General features: G+C 39.8%; 2 protein-coding genes and 1 long non-coding RNA gene across 3 annotated transcripts; all 3 read right to left on the reverse strand.

Moving 5' to 3' along the window:
• Positions 1–1,464: 1,464 nt before the first annotated feature.
• Positions 1,465–8,369, reverse strand: LOC131331275 (uncharacterized). Its single transcript, XR_009201343.1, has 3 exons — positions 8,337–8,369; positions 7,980–8,067; positions 1,465–1,858 (listed from the first exon to the last, which is right to left on the reverse strand). It is a non-coding gene; the product is annotated as an uncharacterized LOC131331275 (long non-coding RNA).
• A 4,002-nt stretch (positions 8,370–12,371) lies between these two features.
• Positions 12,372–13,546, reverse strand: LOC131331272 (uncharacterized). The gene has a single exon (XM_058365157.1). The coding sequence runs from the start codon at positions 13,486–13,488 to the stop codon at positions 12,580–12,582; it is 909 nt and encodes a 302-aa protein (XP_058221140.1). The 5' UTR covers positions 13,489–13,546; the 3' UTR covers positions 12,372–12,579.
• A 5,448-nt stretch (positions 13,547–18,994) lies between these two features.
• LOC131331273 (F-box protein GID2-like) lies at positions 18,995–19,839 on the reverse strand. The gene has a single exon (XM_058365158.1). The coding sequence runs from the start codon at positions 19,730–19,732 to the stop codon at positions 19,154–19,156; it is 579 nt and encodes a 192-aa protein (XP_058221141.1). The 5' UTR covers positions 19,733–19,839; the 3' UTR covers positions 18,995–19,153.
• Positions 19,840–19,874: the final 35 nt, after the last annotated feature.

The raw sequence follows: 19,874 nt of genomic DNA on the forward strand, positions 1-19,874 counted from the left end.
AGTGTGCGTGTAATGCGGCACACAGATCGTCGATCTCATCAATTAACAGTTGTGATGTATTTTTTAACTTTGATCGGTAATAAATATCTTTTACCGGTAAAAGATTATTTTTAATCTGGACCGTTGATTAATGAGATCGATGGTTGTATGCCACCCTACACACACTACACAAGCGTGCACTATAACACCCTTGGATCAAAAGTTTCTAATAATTGTCAAACTATTTTCAGATATAAACCAAAACATTCACATATATTGTTGGTGTACGGGGCCCTGCAGACTGCAGGCTAGCTTGGAGTGAAAATAATTTTCCATGAGCATTAGTTCTTATGCCATTGCCAAAGTGATCATTTTCCACAACAAACATTCATCATTCTATTTGGCTTTCACATAGATGACGAAATTAAAGAGAATGAAATTCTATTTTACGTAGGAAAACTGATGGACTATATCCATTCTTTTCTGTCTGAGATCCTTTTAGAACCCGGCTTCTCTGCAGTTGACTGCAGAGAAGGTTGTGCGGTTCAATCTGAACAGTTTATTTTGAAAATCAATATATGGTTCAAATTTATTGAATCTATTTCCGGTAAAAGTCTTTTATTACCAGTAAAAAATTGAAAACAAATCGAAACCATTAAAAACACCGTCCGACGGTTGCGATTGCTTGAACCCCACCTCTACAGTCCAAAACAAGACTGCTAGACAAGCCAAATTCATCCTATTAGCCTTCTGATATATCATATATTAGGAATTGCCCATGCCTGAAGGCACGACAAGACGTAATAGCGAGTTTGTAACTATTTAAAATCACAAAATGGGCTGGAAACAAAAACAGACAACAACAGAGTAAAAAAATAGACACATCGCTTTAGATATGAACATCAAGAAACAAAATGGTCCCGCCGGTTGAGAAGAAAGTTCAAAATAGATACCCCAGAACCGGCTCTACCAAGCTGATATTGTTGTGGCTTTCCTATGTTTACCTAATATTACTGTCCTAACCACCCTTTTCAACAACAACACAAACACATCGTATGAGATTCACAGAACTACTAATAATGCCATAGTAAGAATAATGTGTCATAGAATTGTTCAACATTAAGCATGTGATACAGCAAAACAATGGTTACATCGTCCAACTTTAACCTTCAACTCTACACTTTCAAAATGGCATCTTTCAATATTGAGGATCTTTGCCAAAACTCCTAGATAAAAATCAAACTAATCGACTTTTCTTCTGGCATCGTCGAACAAATTGTTATCATATCGACACGGATAATGAAACAGCCGGCATCCTGTAGAAAATCCAGCTATTTCTTAACTTTGCAATTGAAATAATCTGATGGTTCATGGTAAAATAACTCACGGGAGAATTCTACATAAAGCATTTTACATGAAAGAAAAATGCTCACTTTCTAGTGTTGGTTCGAGTGCTAGGAAAACCCTAAAAATTCTAACAAAGCTAGATTTTGTCAATCCCCTCAAACAAATTGTACCACCAGCTTTAATCTCTAAACAGAGCGATACAGTACACATGCACGGTATAACTTAAGTAACTAACACAATCATACATCATATCTCAAATTGAATTCAACTACTGCGCGACCAAATAGAAATTTATGTTCCAATAAAATCGCAAATCTCATTCTGGAATTGCAAATTTGGAATTATGACAAATCCAAAATAAATATGCACCCAAACCTGTGGCGAGCAAAGTTGTGGATGCATGACAGGATAAGTGATAAGAAGGGCTGACTGTGAGCCCTTTTTTGGGGGGATCGATGGAGCTTCCACCGTGTGTAAATAGAATCAGCGAGTTTGGGTAGTTGTCACCATCAAAAGAGAATTTGGTTCACACCTGAAAGAAATAGACACATAGGCACATTAATTTAACCAAGAACTTGTAAACTTGAAATCAAACTATAACCAAGAACATCCAAAACAAAAATCAGAGCAATGAAAGAAGAACCAATCTATGGGTGCTCTAGCAAGGAGAGGAAGAGGTGGGGGTAGAGGCAATAAATGTCATTACAATAGTGAAAGTGGCTTCGGACAACTAATGTTTGGGAATGAAAAAGATCAAGCTAATTCCTATCGTAATCAGAAAAAGGAACCAAAAGGAAGTCAATAATTGGACCTCCATATCAAGCACAACTAATGTTTGGGAATGAAAATTGATTTGCATATCTAATAGGGAGAATTTGCAATTCCTTCGAATGAAATTAGCAAGAGGGAACCAAGCAAGCAAGTTCATTTGCAATTAGTGACTTTGCTCAAACCTGCCTCAGTGTACGTGTTCATTTTTGTTTCATTATTATTTTTTTAGTGTAGGCAGACTTAATTTGCTTGTGCTTTTTTTATATACATACGCATATCTATAATATCGGGAGAGAAAGACCTGATCGAGTAACTAAAGTGAACCGCATTTGTAATGGATAGACTGGAGATATGAGCTGTTGTGAGAGAAAGAAAGGAAAGGTGTATAGGGTGTTAACTAACCCTAACACATGTGAGCTTTATTTATATTATGTGGTGACTAGTTACATAACATAAGCAACCAATGTGGGACTAAGTCCAACTCTATTCTAACACTCCCCCTCAAGCTGGAGAATAAATATCACAAAATCCCAGCTTGTTACGTAACAACTCTAAACGTGGTTTAACTAGAGACTTGGTGAAGATATCTGCCAACTGAGCTCCTGTAGACACGAAAGGGGTAGCCAACAGGCCACTATCTATCTTCTCCCGAACAATATGACAATCTACCTCGATGTGTTTGGTTCTCTCATGAAATACCGGATTCGAAGCGATATGTATTGCTGCCTGATTATCACAATACATAGGAATAGGTAACTGTACACCAAGCCCCAACTCCTCGAGCAAAGCTCTCAACCATACAATCTCGCATGTAGTATGAGCCATGGCACGATACTCTGCTTCAACACTGGAACGAGCAACCACAGTTTGTTTCTTGCTCTTCCAGGTAACTAAATTTCCACCAACAAAAGTACAGTACCCAGTTGTGGACCGTCTATCAGATGGTGATCCTGCCCAATCAGCGTCGGTAAAGGCTTCGACACGCAAATGACCATTTGAACGATAAAACAAGCCACGTCCAGGATGAGCCTTGAGATACTTCACAATACGAAGACAAGCTTCCCAATGTGGAAAACGAGGAGCTGACATGAACTGACTTACCATACTGACAGCAAATGAGATATCAGGCCGTGTATTGGTGAGATAATTCAGCTTGCCTACCAAGCGACGATAACGGTCTGGATGAGGAAATATCTCTCCCTGATCAACACACAATTTGACGTTTGGATCCATAGGAGTCTCCGCAGGCTTTGCTCCTAATAAACCAGTCTCCTCTAGAATATCTAGCGTATACTTTCTTTGAGATAAACTGATCCCTTCCTTGGATCTTGCTACCTCAATACCCAAGAAATATCGTAGCTTACCCAAATCTTTGGTGTGAAACTGACGCTGTAAGAACTGTTTCAGCTCATCAATACCTTTCTGATCATCCCCAGTAATAATGATATCATCCACATACACAATCAACACTACTCTTCCCCGATCTGACTGAATAGAGAAGACAGAATGATCAGAATGAGAGCGACGCATACCAAACTGCAACACAGCATCACTAAACCTGCCAAACCAAGCTCGAGGGGACTGCTTAAGACCATAGAGGGCTTTGCGAAGGCGACACACCTGAGAACGCTCCCCCTGAGCAACAAACCCAGGAGGTTGCTCCATATAAACCTCCTCGAGCAGGTCACCATGTAGAAATGCATTCTTAACGTCCAACTGAAACAAGGGCCAACCAAGATTGGCAGCCATAGAAATAAGAATGCAAACAGAGTTAATCTTGGCCACCGGAGAGAAAGTCTCAGCATAATCAACGCCATACGTCTGGGTATAGCCTTTGGCCACAAGACGGGCCTTGTACCGTTCTACTGTGCCATCTGGATTATACTTGACGGTAAATACCCATCGACATCCAACAGTAGACTTTCCTGGTGGAAGAGAAACCAACTCCCAAGTGCCATTGTCATGAAGAGCAGACATCTCAGCCTCCATAGCTGTCCGCCACTCAGAAACAGATAAGGCCTCCTGAACAGTGTTAGGAACAAAAATGGACGAAATAGAAGTAGTAAAAGCACGAAGGGACGGAGACAGATGATCATAGGAAACAAACTGAACAATAGGATGAGATGTGCAAGACCGAATACCTTTGCGAAGAGCTATAGGAAGACTAGGTGATGGCGGAGGTGGAGGTGGAGGTGGAGGTGAGGGTGGAGGTGGAGGTGGAGGTGAAGGTGCAACCGGATCTTGGGACGGAGGAGGCGTGGTGGCTGGTACTTGTGGGGCTGTTAATACTTGTTGCCGACGAACATACACCTGCAAGGGAGGACCAGATGGTACACAAATAGGAAACACAGACTCAGACTCAGGAAGGTCAACTGGAGTACCGTGACCCGAGTAAAAGGGCAATGACTCATTAAATGTGACATCAGCACAAACAAAATGACGACGAAGAGATGGTGAGTAACATTTATACCCTTTCTGAGTGCGTGAGTACCCCAGAAAAATACACCGAATTGACCGTGGATCAAGTTTGTCCCGGTCAGGATCCAGAGCATGAACATAACAGGTGCACCCGAACACTCGTAAGGGTAATGAGTGGAGAGGGCGACCAGGAAATAAAACGGTATGGGGTATCTGACCACCTAGAACGCTAGATGGCATACGATTGATCAAGTAACATGCTGTAAGAATAGCATAACTCCAGTAAGACTTAGGAACTTGCATTTGAAATAATAGAGCACGCATAACCTCTGATAAATGCCTAATCTTGCGTTCGGCAACTCCATTTTGTTGTGGAGTTCGAGCGCAAGAAGATTGGTGAATTATACCATGGTCATCAAAAAACTTAGAAAGAGAATTATGAAAATATTCACCTGCATTGTCAGAACGAAATATACGAATGCAAGTATCAAATTGAGTTTTGATTTCCATATAAAATGACTTAAAGATAGAAGACAACTCTGACCGCTCTTTCATGAGATAAAGATACGTAACACGAGAATAATCATCGACAAAAATAGCATAATACTGAAAGCCAAAAACATTAGGAACACGCATTGGACCCCAAATATCAGAATGAACTAAGTGAAAAGGACGGGTTACGCGACTCTCAACCCTAGGATAAAAAGACACTCTATGATGTTTACTAAACTCACAGACTTCACAAGGCAAAGCATCAACACGGCTACATGAAGGTACCAGCCGTTTAAGATTCTGAAGAGATGGATGACCAAGTCGACAATGATGTTGATAGGGTGACACAGAAGACTGAAAGGCAACAGAACTAGGGTGAACATTGTCAGTAAAGTAATATAAACCACCACGCTCAGTACCACCACCAATTTTTCGCCCCGTCTTGAGATCCTGAAACACACAACCATGAGGAAGAAATGTGACAGAGCAATTTAAAGATTTAGTAAGTTTACTAACAGACATAAGATTTAATGGAAAACGAGGAACGTGCAATACTGAATCCAAAGTCAAAGAAGAAGTAACAGAAACCGAACCCAAACCAGTAATATCAGTGGTAGAACCATCTGCTAAGGTAACACGAGATGGTTTATCAATAGACTGATGGCCAGAAAGAATAGTAGAATTACCAGTCATATGATCAGATGCACCAGAATCAATAACCCAAGGAACAGAAAAATGAGAAGTTGCAATACAAGCACTAGAAGAACCTGTCTGAGATAGCGTAGCAATGGAGGAACTTGTCTGAAGTGACACAAGGCGTTGGTACTCCTCCATAGAAATAGTCACCATAGCAGTGGAGCGTGCAGCTTGCCTAATATCCTTGGGAGAAGTAACCCGATGAGCCTGAGAAAAACCATGTAGGTCATAGCAGTGGTCCACCGTATGATTAGTTCCCCCACAATAAGTACAAAGTCTATAACCATGGCCTCGACTATGGCCACCTCTCCTTGACATGTGACCTGTACGACTAAATCCACAACGACCAAAACCATGACCACCAGAAACGCGGTCAAAACGACCACTGTACCCATAATCACGGCTAAATGAAGAACCAAAATCACCAGAATCAGCGGAAGTAAAATCAGAACCAGATTTCATTGCAAACATATCACCGTACAATGAGAGGCAACTAGTCAACTACCGATAGATCAACCAACCAAATACTCCACTAACAAACGGCCAATAAACAAGAAATAAGGAACTGATTGACCGGCTAACGACCAAGGGCACGACACCGCATGCATCCAACAAAACCAAAGTAGCCACCGAACAACATAATCCCAATATCAAGCAACAACCAAGAGCTCATATGCCAACATAGACCAAATAACTCAACACAATCTAACAATTGAAATCAGACTTCAACATACCCAAACTACCATCTATTGGAGAGGATAAACTGTAGATTGACCAAAAAATCCAAAATTACCAGAACAATCAGTGCATAAGAGTAACGGAATAATACCCAACAATGATGAACAGTGCGCGATGAACAGTACGACGGTGAACAGTAATCGGTGAACAGTGCCGACGATGAACAGTATCGGTGAACAGTGCCGACGATGAACAGTAATCGGTGAACAGTACCGACGGTGAACAGTCCTGTGAACTAATGATTAGGGTTAAGGCAGAGGCTAAGATTAGGATTGTGATTTTATGTACAGAGACTAGGGTTTAGGCTAGGATTGTAGGGATTATGTACAAAGGCTACGGTGGTTTAGGATTGTTGTGGTGGTTTAGGATAAGATCCCGCTCTGATACCATGTTGTGAGAGAAAGAAAGGAAAGGTGTATAGGGTGTTAACTAACCCTAACACATGTGAGCTTTATTTATATTATGTGGTGACTAGTTACATAACATAAGCAACCAATGTGGGACTAAGTCCAACTCTATTCTAACATGAGCCATTTCCTAGTCCTTTAGCAGAATTCATATCAGGTTCCATTGGATTGGAATTCCTACACAATTAATAATCAACTCATGGATCTCATATAAATGCACAAAGGTCACAGTAATATTTACTTAGTAATACCTATGTGTGCGTGAATATGAGAGAGAGAGAGAGAGAGAGAGAGAGCAAAATCCAGAGTAATCATCTAAGGTTTATAAGCCCCAATATCATATTCTAGCCTCTAATTGCAAAATCCAAACCTCTGATTCTATAGTCTTAAGACCTTCATGCAAGCAATCTTCTTTTTTCACTAAGCTTGAAGTGAGTCCACCTAATCTACAAGTAAAAACATGATTAGATGCAAACAGATATACAACTATTCAGGTGCAACATCATACATTCCATATTGGATGACAGAGAATTGGTGTGTGTTGTCTAATAGCTCCAAATGCCCAATTTCTGATATCAGAATGTTGTCAAAATATCACTCCTTATATTTGTTTGCATATTAAAATTTTAGTTAATCATCTACTCTAGTTACATTTTGTGCTTTATTTGGCTAAAGCAACTCTATAAGAGCAATGAAGGGATGTGAGTAGAGATGAAACCAAGTTCGGCCCCTGTGTTTACGAAATCTTGGTTTCGTCGGCCTGGATGTGAGCCATGGCAAAAGAAAGCAAATGAATAAGGAAATTCAACCTTAACCCAAAATAATTTGTCATGCTATTCTGCCAATCACAATATCTATTAGTGGTCAACCCTAACCTAGAAGGGTTATATGATACCCCTAATTTGGATAGCAAGGTGGCTTTGGCTAATCACTCACACACGATAGCTCTGGACAAAAGTGAAGTCAATTAACATACAAACATCAATACGTAATCAAATAAACCCAATAAACTAACTGAGCCATACTAATCAGTCAATTATACAAACCTTAAAGCATTCAAGTATGTACAGACAATCGTTCAAAACTGGGGGATATAATTGTGGAACGTAGATAGAAGACAAACGCACTTACTCGGCATTGCGGTTGAAACAATGGCAGTAGAAGGCCAACAGAGGTAAAAGAAGGCGATTATGTGGAAAGCCTAGACGAAGCCACAAGCCTTGTTTAGAAAACCAAAAAAAAAAATTCTATCTTGCCACATTTTCCATGTCACTCCATGCCATCACAATTACAAGGCATAAAGGAAAAACTACCATCACAGTTAGTTAGACTTCCATGTCACTCCATTTGTCATATTTTCCAAGTTTACTTGAAAAAGAAGTAGAGAAACAAAGTTTGATTGAGTAATGTAAACAAACACTTGGAGGGCAACACAAATATAGAGTCCTCCAAAGTTTGATTGAGTAATAGAGTCAGGGGAATACTCACAGATAATCATTTTTGCCCCAACAGAATAGTCACCTCCTCAGCTCTTCTTGCCTCTAACACAACCAATCAACTATTGTTACCTAGATTTTTTTGGATGAAAAATCATGACAATAAAACCATGTATCATATTTCATAAAGCCATCCTGTGTTACAAAAATACCTCTCTTACATGGAGTACATTGACTTGGGGCGAGCTACTATTAGGGTTGGCAGGTCATGGAGTACGTTGATGTCACGACCCCAACTCTAGAAACTTTGTCGAATCATCGCGATCGGCCGATGAGTCCTAACGCTCATCCATGCCTCTTTTTAGACAATGGCTTTGAGAATGATATAACTATTTTATTTCAAAAACACTTATTACAAAACCCAAGTTTTCTGAAAAGAGAACATTTTTACAATATCTACAAGCATGTCCCAGGGCAGCAGCAACTTCATCTCTATTCTTCATTATCTGTGAAAAATATTAATTTTCATAAGTCGAATGCTCGTGTGAGATACAAATACCAAAGTTGCACATTTTATACCATGGAAACAATTCTTAACATAAATGCTTGCATAATCTGAAATAAATAATCTTATGATGTTCATCCAACAGCCTAATCTTTATGCAGGGGAGCGACCCCTCTTGCTGTGTGAAATGATCAAGTCACTGGCCACTAGGACCATATTCTTCCCATCCGTATAACTCCCTTCTGTGTTATGGTATCTTTTTAAGCATCCCCCAAACTCGGGACAACTGACTGGATGCATCAGTAGGTCATCTCCTTTGTCTGACCACTTTCATTTTCTAAGCTTAAACTTTACACCATCATCACCTTTGTCTGACGTGCTTCTAATCCTTAACATGAAAAATTTATCATATCTTTTTTCATGGCATATCATAATCTTTTCTCAACATAAAATCATGTTATTTTTATAATAAAAAATCATGTAACTAAAGTATAAGTATCTCACCTTAATCTTTTGTAAACTTGGAGGAGACTTAACTCGTATTCTTGTTAACCTCCCGATAGTGCGCAATCACTTGGCGGTATGGCTGTGGTACACGGCTTTGAACAGGGGTAGCACTAATAGTATACTACGTACTAACCTAACCTTTCCTTCTTCCTTTCTTTCTTTTTTCCTTCTTCCGTACAGGTAGTCTAGTACTAGTAATTACTATTATTGGTCATGCACTATAAATAAGGCTTGCTATTTATAGTGTTCCTAATTTAATCTCATTTTGACACCTAATACTACACTTGTCATTCTCTCAATCTTGGTGTAAGCCAAGCTACTAATGTGAATAGCTTAGGCTATGTTTTTAGGGTAGTGAGGTGGCAGCATGCATGGTGTCATTCTTTTTCTTTCTTTCTTTTTTTCTTTTTCCTTTTATTCCCACATATACATATATATTCAAGTTATAGTATTTTTGTCATCTTCCAAGTAAATTATCTATTGTGTGTACATTATATAAAAGAAGTGTTTTCAATTTTTGCTCCAGACTAAAATTAAATAATTTTTCATGCCGGTCTCGACATTGTCTTCATTTTTAGTCGAGTCACGTATATATTTTGGATCGGAGTGTTACAGTTGACTTGGGCGTCAAGCCTGAAACCACTACATTAACTGCATTCATGCACTATTTTTTTTGTTTCCTAGCAAATCCCCACCCTATAATCAATGGAGATAAAAAAACAGGACCGAATCAAGCATACAAAATCGAATCAAATCACACAAAAAAACATAGAAAAGTGAAATTGAACAAAAGTTCTTACAGAAAATTGCACAGCATAACAAAGATGTTTGGCTCAAAAATCGTACAGTAAGAACAAAGATCAGAAGAGAGAAAAGGAGACCGTGTGTGTGTGTGCGTGTGTGTGTGTGTGTGTGAGAGAGAGAGAGAGAGAGAGAGAGAAAGAGAAAGAGAGTACCTGTGTGTCACTGTAGTGGTGAGAAAGACAGAGGGTGAGAGAGAGACTATGTGTGTAGGGGTTTTAGATCGAGAAGAAAATATTTACTTCTTGGTATTGTGGAAGGCAGTCGTGTATTGTGGGTGTGTCAGTTGAGATAGAGGAGACAGAGCCGGAGATAGAGGTCGTGAGATGGAGGGGGTTTGTCGTGAATCTTCTACTACCAGAAGAGAGAGAGAGAGAGAGAGAGAGAGAGAGAGAGAGAAAATTTGGAGCTTTTGAATTCAGGAGTGAGAGAGAGAGAGAGGAGCTTTTGAATTCAGGAGAGAGAGAGAGAGCCGTGAGAGAGAGGGGTGCAAGGGCTTGTTTGTACCGGCCAAGAAAAAAGGAACACAATTTCGATATTTGCCATTAAAAATCCTACTTATTTATCAAACTGCCATTCAAAAGTTAGTTTGTAAGAGGGATATTTTTTGGACCATTGGATGTGTAGAATTGGAGGGTTGAGATTGGAAGAAAATGAATATTCTTTAGGAATCTTTGGAAAACCCCCTTCCCTTGTTTGGGGTGTTAAGGAGCCTACTTTTTTATTTTTCATTTTCAGTTTTGACTTTTTGGATGATGACAGAAATGTATTTTAAGTATGATATGAGTGTTTGGGAGATATGTGCAGAATGTATTTTAAAACTGTACTAGTGTTTGGTAGATGAATGTTGAAAATAAATTATGAGTTGATTTTTTACCATATTGCCCTTAATTATTTATTATGTAATATATAATATATATAAATCTCTATCGTTCATTGAAGTTTCCATCTCTGCTGTTCAAAACCTACTAACCCAGCGCCTCCCACCCTACTAACCCAAGTCCTGCATGCAATTGGGGGTGATGTTGTGATGGATCTCATGAATTAGGTTTTGGTCTCTCTCTCTCTCTCTCTCTCTCTCTCTCTCTCTCTCTCTCTCTCTCTCTCATTTTGCGAAGTTGGGGTTCTCGTTGGATTTGTGAGATGGAGTGGGCGGTGCAGTGGTTGAGGTTCAACAGTCGTGGACGACGGCTTGTTGGAACATGGTGGTTGTGGGGGTGCATCGCTCGGGCTCGCCAGGTCGGAGAGGAGGGGGTGGAATTGGGTCTAGGTTGTGTGATTACCTAACTTCAATGAGGGTATTTTAGTAATTGGCCCAAAAATGCAAAAATCCAATAATGCAAAAAGTACCACATGGCCTCTTTCTGGGTTTTTGCTTCTTTGGTGAAAATCAGTGAATCCATTATCCCAAAATGAGTTCTTATAATGGAGTGCCAAAATGGAAAAATGAAAATGCAAAAATCCACTTCCTAAACACCTCCGTTATATGGATGGATACACTCGCCATCATTCAAGGAAACTTTTGCAGCTACCATGCATGATTACAAGGACAAACTTTCAAGAACCACAGTAGTAGAATGGAAAAAAAAGTTGGAGACACTGGAAAAATTATAAGGCTTTGTTTCAAAAAGTTTTTATTTTTAATTTTTTGTTCTTGTTTTCGATATTTTTTGAAACAAGCACCATAAATATGTTTGTGTTACTGTTTTTGTTTACAAAATACGTAATCAATTCTACTAGTTTACAAAAAATTTAGAAACTCAAAAATTGCATTTTTATTTGTTTTGAGAACACTTTCAGCAGCCCAAAAAATATTATGGTCGCCAAATATTTTTTTTTATTTTCTAATAAATAAACAAAAAATTGGTAACTTTTCCAAATAGAGCCTAAGTATGTTAACAAACACTCTCTCAACTCTTTTTTTTTTTTAATAAGAGAATTGTGTGCATATCTTTGTTTGTTAACATATGATTGTGCACGCATTGATGAGGAAGAGTTACAAACCACGAATATCAACCAGGAGAGAAACGCCGTGAATAACTTACTCACGGTTCTGCACAATCTCAGCCGTCCGTTTTTTCAAAATCCGAACCGTCCAAGACACATTTGAACGCACACAATTGAGCGCTGTAAATTATGTAAAAATGTTTTTCTCTCCAGCTAGAGCAAAATGGTTTCTTTGAGTCTTCAAACATAATATAATACAAAGGATATATACTAAGAATTCCTCTAATTGAGTCTTGAAACGTAACAACTTCAAATAAGACAAGCAAATGAAAATTTGTATCAAACTACAACACACAAAAGAATAAGTAGTTTTCTCGATGAGCTGAATTTAGCCCCGGAATAATAAAGAAATGAAAGAATCAAGTTTCTAGTGAAAAGAAATAGAGAGAGCTTCTTGTTCATCCAAAATGCCATTGAGCAAGTTAGTTGCGGCTTGGACCAGATCTTCAATCTCCCCAATTCAATAATTGATGGACTAATGCCCCGGTCCTCCATCGCTTGGACCTGCAGGGTGTTTGATCCCCCCTAGTGTTTCACTGTCGGTGAATTCATGTCCCTTTCCTCCATCGCTTGGACCTCCAGAGTGTTTGATGCCCTTGTTGTCGAATCCATGTCCCTCTCCTCCATCACTTGGACCTGCAGAGAGTTTGATCCCCCGTAGTGTTTCACTGTTGGCGAATTCATGTCCCTTTCCTCCATCGCTTGGACCTCCAGAGTGTTTGATGCCCCCAAGTATTTCATTGTTGTCGAATCCATGTCCCTCTCCTCCATCACTTGGACCTGCAGAAAGTTTGATCCCCCCTAGTGTTTCACTGTTGGCGAATTCATGTCCCTGTCCTCCATCGCTTGGACCTGCAGAGTCTTTGATGCCCCCTAGTATTTCATTGTTGTCGAATACATGTCCCTCTCCTCCATCGCTTGGACCTGCAGAGAGTTTGATCCCCCCGAGAGTTTCAGTGTTGGTGGATTCATGTCCCTCCCCTCCATGTCTCGGACCTGCAAAGGATTTTATTCCCCCGAGAGTTTCCGTGTTGGTGAATTTGTGTCCCTCCCCTCCGTCACTTGGACCGGAGTGTTTGATTCCCCCTAATGCTTCGGTGTTGGTGTATCCATGTCCCTCTCCTCCGGAGCTTGGGCCAGAGTTTTTAATTCCACCGAGAGCTTCACTATTGACGAGTTTGTGTCCTTCCCCTCCTGCACTTGGGCCCCCGGTTTTTATTGCTTCAATGTAGAACCCTTCAAAGACATTCTCAATCGCTTCGCCTATAGGGATAGGAGGCTTACAATTAGCAGCACTGAGAGGACGAGCTTTGGTAATGAAAAATGAAGTGTTCGTTAGGAGAAGAACTAAGAACAAGGTGAGAGAATTGAGTGTTTGGGCCATTTGGAGAGGGTTGTAGACTTGTAGAGAGAGAGAGAGAGAGCTGGCCTTGGATGATGGAGGTTAGAATGGTGTCCTGTATTTATAGGGATGAGGCAAGGAGGGAAATGCAACAGAAATATGTACAAACATGCATATATGTGTTCAAAGTTTCAAACACGTGGGTGGGTTGAAAGGGATTAGAGAGGCGCCGCCACCTCCAAATTCCTTTGAATGGGGAATGGACAAGGGACCCTCAAAATGAGATTTTCAGGAAACTACCAACTACCCATTTTCTAACAGAAAAAATAGCAGAATTTTAGTCCTACTTTGAATCTTTTGTTAATTAAGTTAATTAATCCTAACTAATCACAGAGAGAGAGAGAGAGAGAGAGAGAGAGAGACTGCAGTTCCATGAAATTTCCTGGAGTTAGTTAATTTGCTTGATCAATTGCGTAAACATGTTTTACAGTACTCTTCAATTCCTGGTCAAGCAAGTACTGTTGGAGGGGGTGGCAAATGGAAATGGCCTAAAAATACATGTTTTCTACTGACGTTTGCATTTCGCACTACCTCTGTATAATACTAGTAGTATGTTTTGATTAGTTTTGACCCCTCTCTCAAATCCAATTTACAAGGTCATGAATGGCCACTGAAACAAAAGTTATGGTTTTAATCTGATTGTTTTGCCCCATTATTTGTTTCAGTACGAGTAAAATCGAGATCCAAGATTAAAAAAACATCCTTTGCCTAGCTTCTTCAAAAGAGAGGAACTGTTGGGAGTTTGTACAATTAATGCATCGACCCGTCACTCATGTGCTCAAGGCTCAATTTGTGTAGGAGTAATGTCAGAGAGTCCACGGCCGCATCACTTGTACTCAATATACATTGAATGACCAAATTGACTTAAAAAGTAAGCCTTGTAAGTGATGATTCAACCAATTATACATATTAAAGTGCTATCATTTTCCTATTTATTCAATGTGAGACTTGACGTTCACATGAGATACACACTCCATCGATACAGAGCCATCTAATACAACACTCCAACATCGAGTCAACTTGCTTCATCAGGAGTCACCTTGAATTTTTTTTTTCCGCTCCACTGTTCTCCATGCAAGCCTATTCAATGGCGCGTGAGTCGAGAGTCTTCCCATAGAATTTGCATGCATGAGAGTAAAGGCAGAGAGTCCACCACATCACTTGGATACAATATACATTGAATGATCCATATTCACTTAAAAAGCTAAGTGTTATAAGTGATGAGCCACTCAATTGTACATTAAAGTCCAACCATATTTTCTATGTATTTGATGTGCGACTTGACGTTCACACATATTCTAACAAAACCTAATGCGTAGGAACTTGTATAAGATCACGATTACCTTTGTTCTGGCCCTCTTAATCCTATATGACTCAATGGGTTCTCTTTTTTGTTTCTTTTCCGTTTGTACTTCCATTTTGAACATTCTAGATTTGTTTAATATATATCTAAGCAAATCAAAAGTTGTCACCTGAGCTGTCTCAGGTTGAAACAGAGATTCAAATATTCAAAGGTTTAGACTTTTATAGTCCTGAATCTATCTATATATAATCTAAGAAAAAGAAGTTCGGCATATGATTGTCGGCAAGATGGGTGCTAACTTAGTTGAAATCATCTTCTTTTATTGTGACGCCTTTTGCTCTTTTTTGTTAATCTTAAGCTCCGTCCAGAACACATTCTTAAAAAAAAATTAGTATTTATTTTATATTTTCAAACTAAAAAATAATGTAAATGAAAAATAAATTTTCAATTTTTTTTTTGCATCGTATAAAAAATCTTAATGAGGTCTATCAAACAAGATCTATATTGATAAAAAAATTATTTGCGTAAGCACATGATTTTTGAACTTGAAATTATCTTCTTAAAAAATAAGTACTTATTTTCCTTTCGAAAACGGGGTTAGTACTCCATTCAAGGGATAGTAAAAATATTCTCTTTTGGCTTTTGAAGAAAAGAAAAGAAAAAGAAGTTAGCTTCCAAACACCCTTATCCGAATAGCACATTTGAATTCATTTCCATAGTTCATATCCCTACTCATGATTCGAACATTCTAATCCTAAATCAATTCTTCAATCTCCTTTTGACAAAACAATATGGGATTCTGAGAAACTTCCTCCAAAGAAAATAACGTTGTACTTCTAGATTGTTGAAGGCTAGTATTGAATTAACCCTGTTTGACTCAGAGTTTTTTTCTCTTTCTTTTTCAAATTCTTAAGTAAGTACTTAAAAAATAAGGATCTATTTTCAGGCTAGGTTAATACGTTCACGAAAATATTTTTCATTTTTTATTGCAGGGTTTGATACATCCATATTGCATATATTTTTATTTTAGTAAGGCTATTATTTTTAAGTTTGAAAATTACAAATAAGTACTTATTTTTTAAGGGAGGAAAGAGGAACACCCTCTCCCATTCCGCTAAAGTTCTTAGAGCCCGTTCCAGAAACCTTCTTAAAAAATAAATAGCTAATTTCACATTTTCAAATTAAAAAATAATGTAAATGAAAAATAATTTTTCAATTTTTTTTGCATCGTATTAAAGATCTCGATAAGATCTATCAAACAAGATCCATATTGCATATTTTTAGATTTTAATAAGCCCATAATTTTTGAGTTTGAAATTGCCTTCTTAAAAAATAAGGGGGGTTTTTTCCGTTCTGGAACGGACTCTTATTTTTTACTGTTAGTACCTATTTTTCGATTTACGATACAAGTTATTCTCTCATAATACATTACCTTTAATTTAAAAAATAAGTACGTACTTTATTTGAAAAATAAGTATTTATTTTAGTTAATGAAAATTCTTTTTCCTGGTATATTGTAATCCAAATTTGACGTATTGAAAGAGGGTAAGTACAGTAAAAGATCAAGACTCAAGAGGTTACTGGGTCAAAAACCATTCAAATACTGTACAAAACAAACAGGGTGCTATCCTTCAACTGTCTTCAGTTGAAACAGAGATAGAAAAGGTCAAAAGGCTAATTTAGCACACGAATATAATCGGGACCATTCATTTTTTATTTTTTTATTTTTTGGGGGAAGGGGCCGCTGCCTCCTCCACCTCCCTCCACCCCCTCCCATCTCTCATTCTCTATTTGTGTGTATTCCTTTCCGGTTTGTATTTCGATTAAGGGCGTGTTTGATAGCCGAATTGGAGTTTGGGATGGGACTCCGAAAGTGAAATGTAGTTCAAGAAGTGTGTTTGGTTGGATTTTTATTCCATGGATTACAAATCCCATGGGAATACCAATCCCCCCATTTGATGGGATTAGTCAACCCATGGGGGGTGTTATTACGAATTCCATCCCCATGGGATTGAGCAAAATCAGTTTAAAAATCCACCTTAATTTCAATCTCAATCTTAATCCTAGCCAAAACAAACCTATTATTTACAATTCCATCTCATTCTCATTTCCAATCTCAATCCTAATCCTGTGCAAAGCAAACATGAATAAATGATTCATCCTCTCATTAATAATTCCACCTCATTTTCAATTCCAATCCTAATCCCACCTCATTACGAATCCCAAAACGAAATTTGCAATCAAACACTCCCAAGTGTTGATGAGCGGCATTTTCAAGCTCCGACTTTTAGGCTCCGGTGGTGGCGTGTGGGTTTGGCTCTAATTCTTCTCCTCCTTATCAGCTCAGATCTGGACAATGGTGACCGACAGGCGACAGCGGACAATAACGAGGAGGATGGCCGAGGTTAGGGTTTTTCTTACTGTATTGTTTTCTTTAGTTTGTCTTTGTCTCCAGCTATAGCCTCCCCAGTCCGATGGTTTTTCCGGTCTGATTTTCGCTGATCCAGTGAATTATGGCGGTGGGTAATAATTTCTTAGTTTGATTGTTTCGTGTTTTGACCCACGATTTGGTATCGTGCTCACCGTGGGCGCGTGGCTGTTGGCTTCGTCGGGCATTTTGTTGGCCTATGTCCAGAAACTACTGTGACAGTGGAGGTTTGCATCGGCGTGGTATCCGTCGTTCGTGGCAACGAAGGCTTGCTGACTTTGTCAGCGTTTCTCTCTATGCCACGAACCGGCCGGTGTTTGACTTTAGTTAGCAAATTTGTGGAAGAGGTTTCCATCGGCGTTTTGTCGTTAGTTTTGATATGGTTTCTACACCACCCTCAGGCGACTTAGTGTCTAGATTTCTAACTCCACTATTACCGCATTTTATTGTCGGTTGTGGAGAGAGTTTGAGACTCATGTTTGGGATTTAGACATAAGCTCATCTGTTTGTATTTATTGTATATCGTAAGCGTATCAAACTTGGTTATAGCTTCATATCTCTGTATCCGAATAGAAATTTTTGTAAGCGCCCGAAGACTTTTATTGAATGCAAGATGTGATTTGGATAAAAAAATTCGGAACGAGACAAACGCCAACCATTTCCATGTTACTCTTTACTATGCCATTATGGAGCCGTGGGAATTGACACCACCTCCAATGGTTCTGTAATTTTGTGTCGAGTGTCCACTCACAAAGTGGGGAAAGAGCATCCTCCACCCCCTATCACCCACTAATTAATGGCATGTTTTGTGGGGAAATTTTTTTTTTAAGAGTAGTTATTTTCGTAGTACACTTTTTAATTTCCATACTCTTTCTTATTTTTACTCACAGGAAATACTGTTTTACCTTTTCATTAGTTTACTTTTTCACACCTTTGTATAGTATATGTTGTAAATTATGCAAATACACTCAAAACCTGAATCATTTCCCCCAACTTTACCAATATCCAAACACAAATTCCGTGGACGCGAACTCGCTTGAGAGTATACAATACTAGTACTATAAACACAAAGATCCAATATTTCATTACAAATTGAACGTTCGGGAATACAACGTGCTTGCTTTGTCAGATTGATGATGAAACTCAAACATTTTTTTTTTTATTGTGAATATTTTAAGTCGATATGGAAGGTGATTCTGTTGAAAAACAAATCACTAATGAGATTAAGCGGGTAATGGCTCATAGGTCCAGTGATTCCTGCCCTAGCAGAGTCTACAAGTTATCCATGGCTCTGCTACTATCTATGGCTTGTGGCACGAAAGGTTAGATAGTTTGTGGCGCGGAAGGAATAGAAGGCGGTTTCTTCAAGGGATCCGTACTCCAGCATCTGCTCTTGGTGCTCTGATTATAGGTGATATTCGAGCTTGCTTAAGCTCTTGGAGAGGATTGATGAAGACCAATGAATTCAAAGAGGCTGCTAGCAAGGACCTGGAGTCTACACTCCAGGGTTTTCAGTCCCTTCTACTAACTCTGTTTTTGTTTGATGTTTTGTTTGTTTTCCTAGCTGGGTAGGGAAGTGATAGCCCTACGCTGTTGTATTTTTTTCCACAGCAGAAAATCTTGTTGGTGCTCAGTCTCTGTGTTTTGAACGATCTAAATTAAAAATAATCTATTGACGATAATAGATGCCGTGAATAAGTTTCCCTCTCCCCACAGATTCTAGTTGGTTTCCTTCGCTTTGGCAAAAATGGTGAACTAACCCAAAGAAAAGAACATAGATCAAGAAAAAATCAATCGACATACACTTCGGATACAGATCCAATCGATACACTCGCCACATAACAATACTACTGCAGCAACAACAACAACAACAACAAAACAAGAAACCCAATCGACAAACTTTTAGTTAATTCAACTCATTTCCCACGATTATTGAAGTTCATCTTCTCGTAGTACCGAATCGACAGAAGCGACAGCGACAGGTGCATCTCATCCTTCCCCCACCGACTCTTCCCCGCCGCCGATCTCGCCGGCACCACCGGCGCCGGAAGCGGGAGGCACGGCCACGCCGACGTCGCGGCGGCGGAGGAGGACGCAGCAGGTTTGGAGAGGGGCAGGACGGAGAGCGAGTGGAGGCGGCGGAACCCGCCGAGGGCGAGGACGACGGACCGGAGCTGGTGGGTCGATCCACCCGAGGATCCGGACCCGATGTGGGCCCAGTGCCTCCCGCAGATCAGCTCCCAGAGCCGCTCGTCGCTCGCCGTCCTGCGCCACTGCCTGTTCACGCACGCCGACGTGGCCACCGTGCGCGCGTCGGCGTGCTTCAGCACCTCGTGCAGCAGGTCCTCGTCGGTCAGGACAGACGCGGAGGAGGAGGAGGTGTTGTCGGGTACCTGGTCCGGATCCGGCTCGTCCGGCTTGACCTTCTTGTTGGTTTTGGCGTCGTCGTCGACAGAGGCCGGATCGGAGGAGGACGAGTCCACCGGTCGCTTCATCGCCGGCGGATTGAGAGAAGGGTTCTAGTGAGAGAGAATTTGCGATGCGAGAGGAAAGCGAGAGACAAGGATAGGGATGAGTTGGGGTCTGGGTTGGAAGAGAGAGAGGGATAATCCAATTGGGGAATTGCTGAGTGGGTGG

The sequence above is a fragment of the Rhododendron vialii genome, chromosome 6a (assembly GCF_030253575.1).
Source record: "Rhododendron vialii isolate Sample 1 chromosome 6a, ASM3025357v1".
Classification (NCBI taxonomy): domain Eukaryota; kingdom Viridiplantae; phylum Streptophyta; class Magnoliopsida; order Ericales; family Ericaceae; genus Rhododendron; species Rhododendron vialii.

What these genes read in the sequence shown, in the direction of transcription:
- LOC131331272 (XM_058365157.1), bottom strand. Translation starts at nt 13,488, where the DNA reads ATGGCCCAAACACTCAATTCTCTCACCTTGTTCTTAGTTCTTCTCCTA.
- LOC131331273 (XM_058365158.1), bottom strand. Translation starts at nt 19,732, where the DNA reads ATGAAGCGACCGGTGGACTCGTCCTCCTCCGATCCGGCCTCTGTCGAC.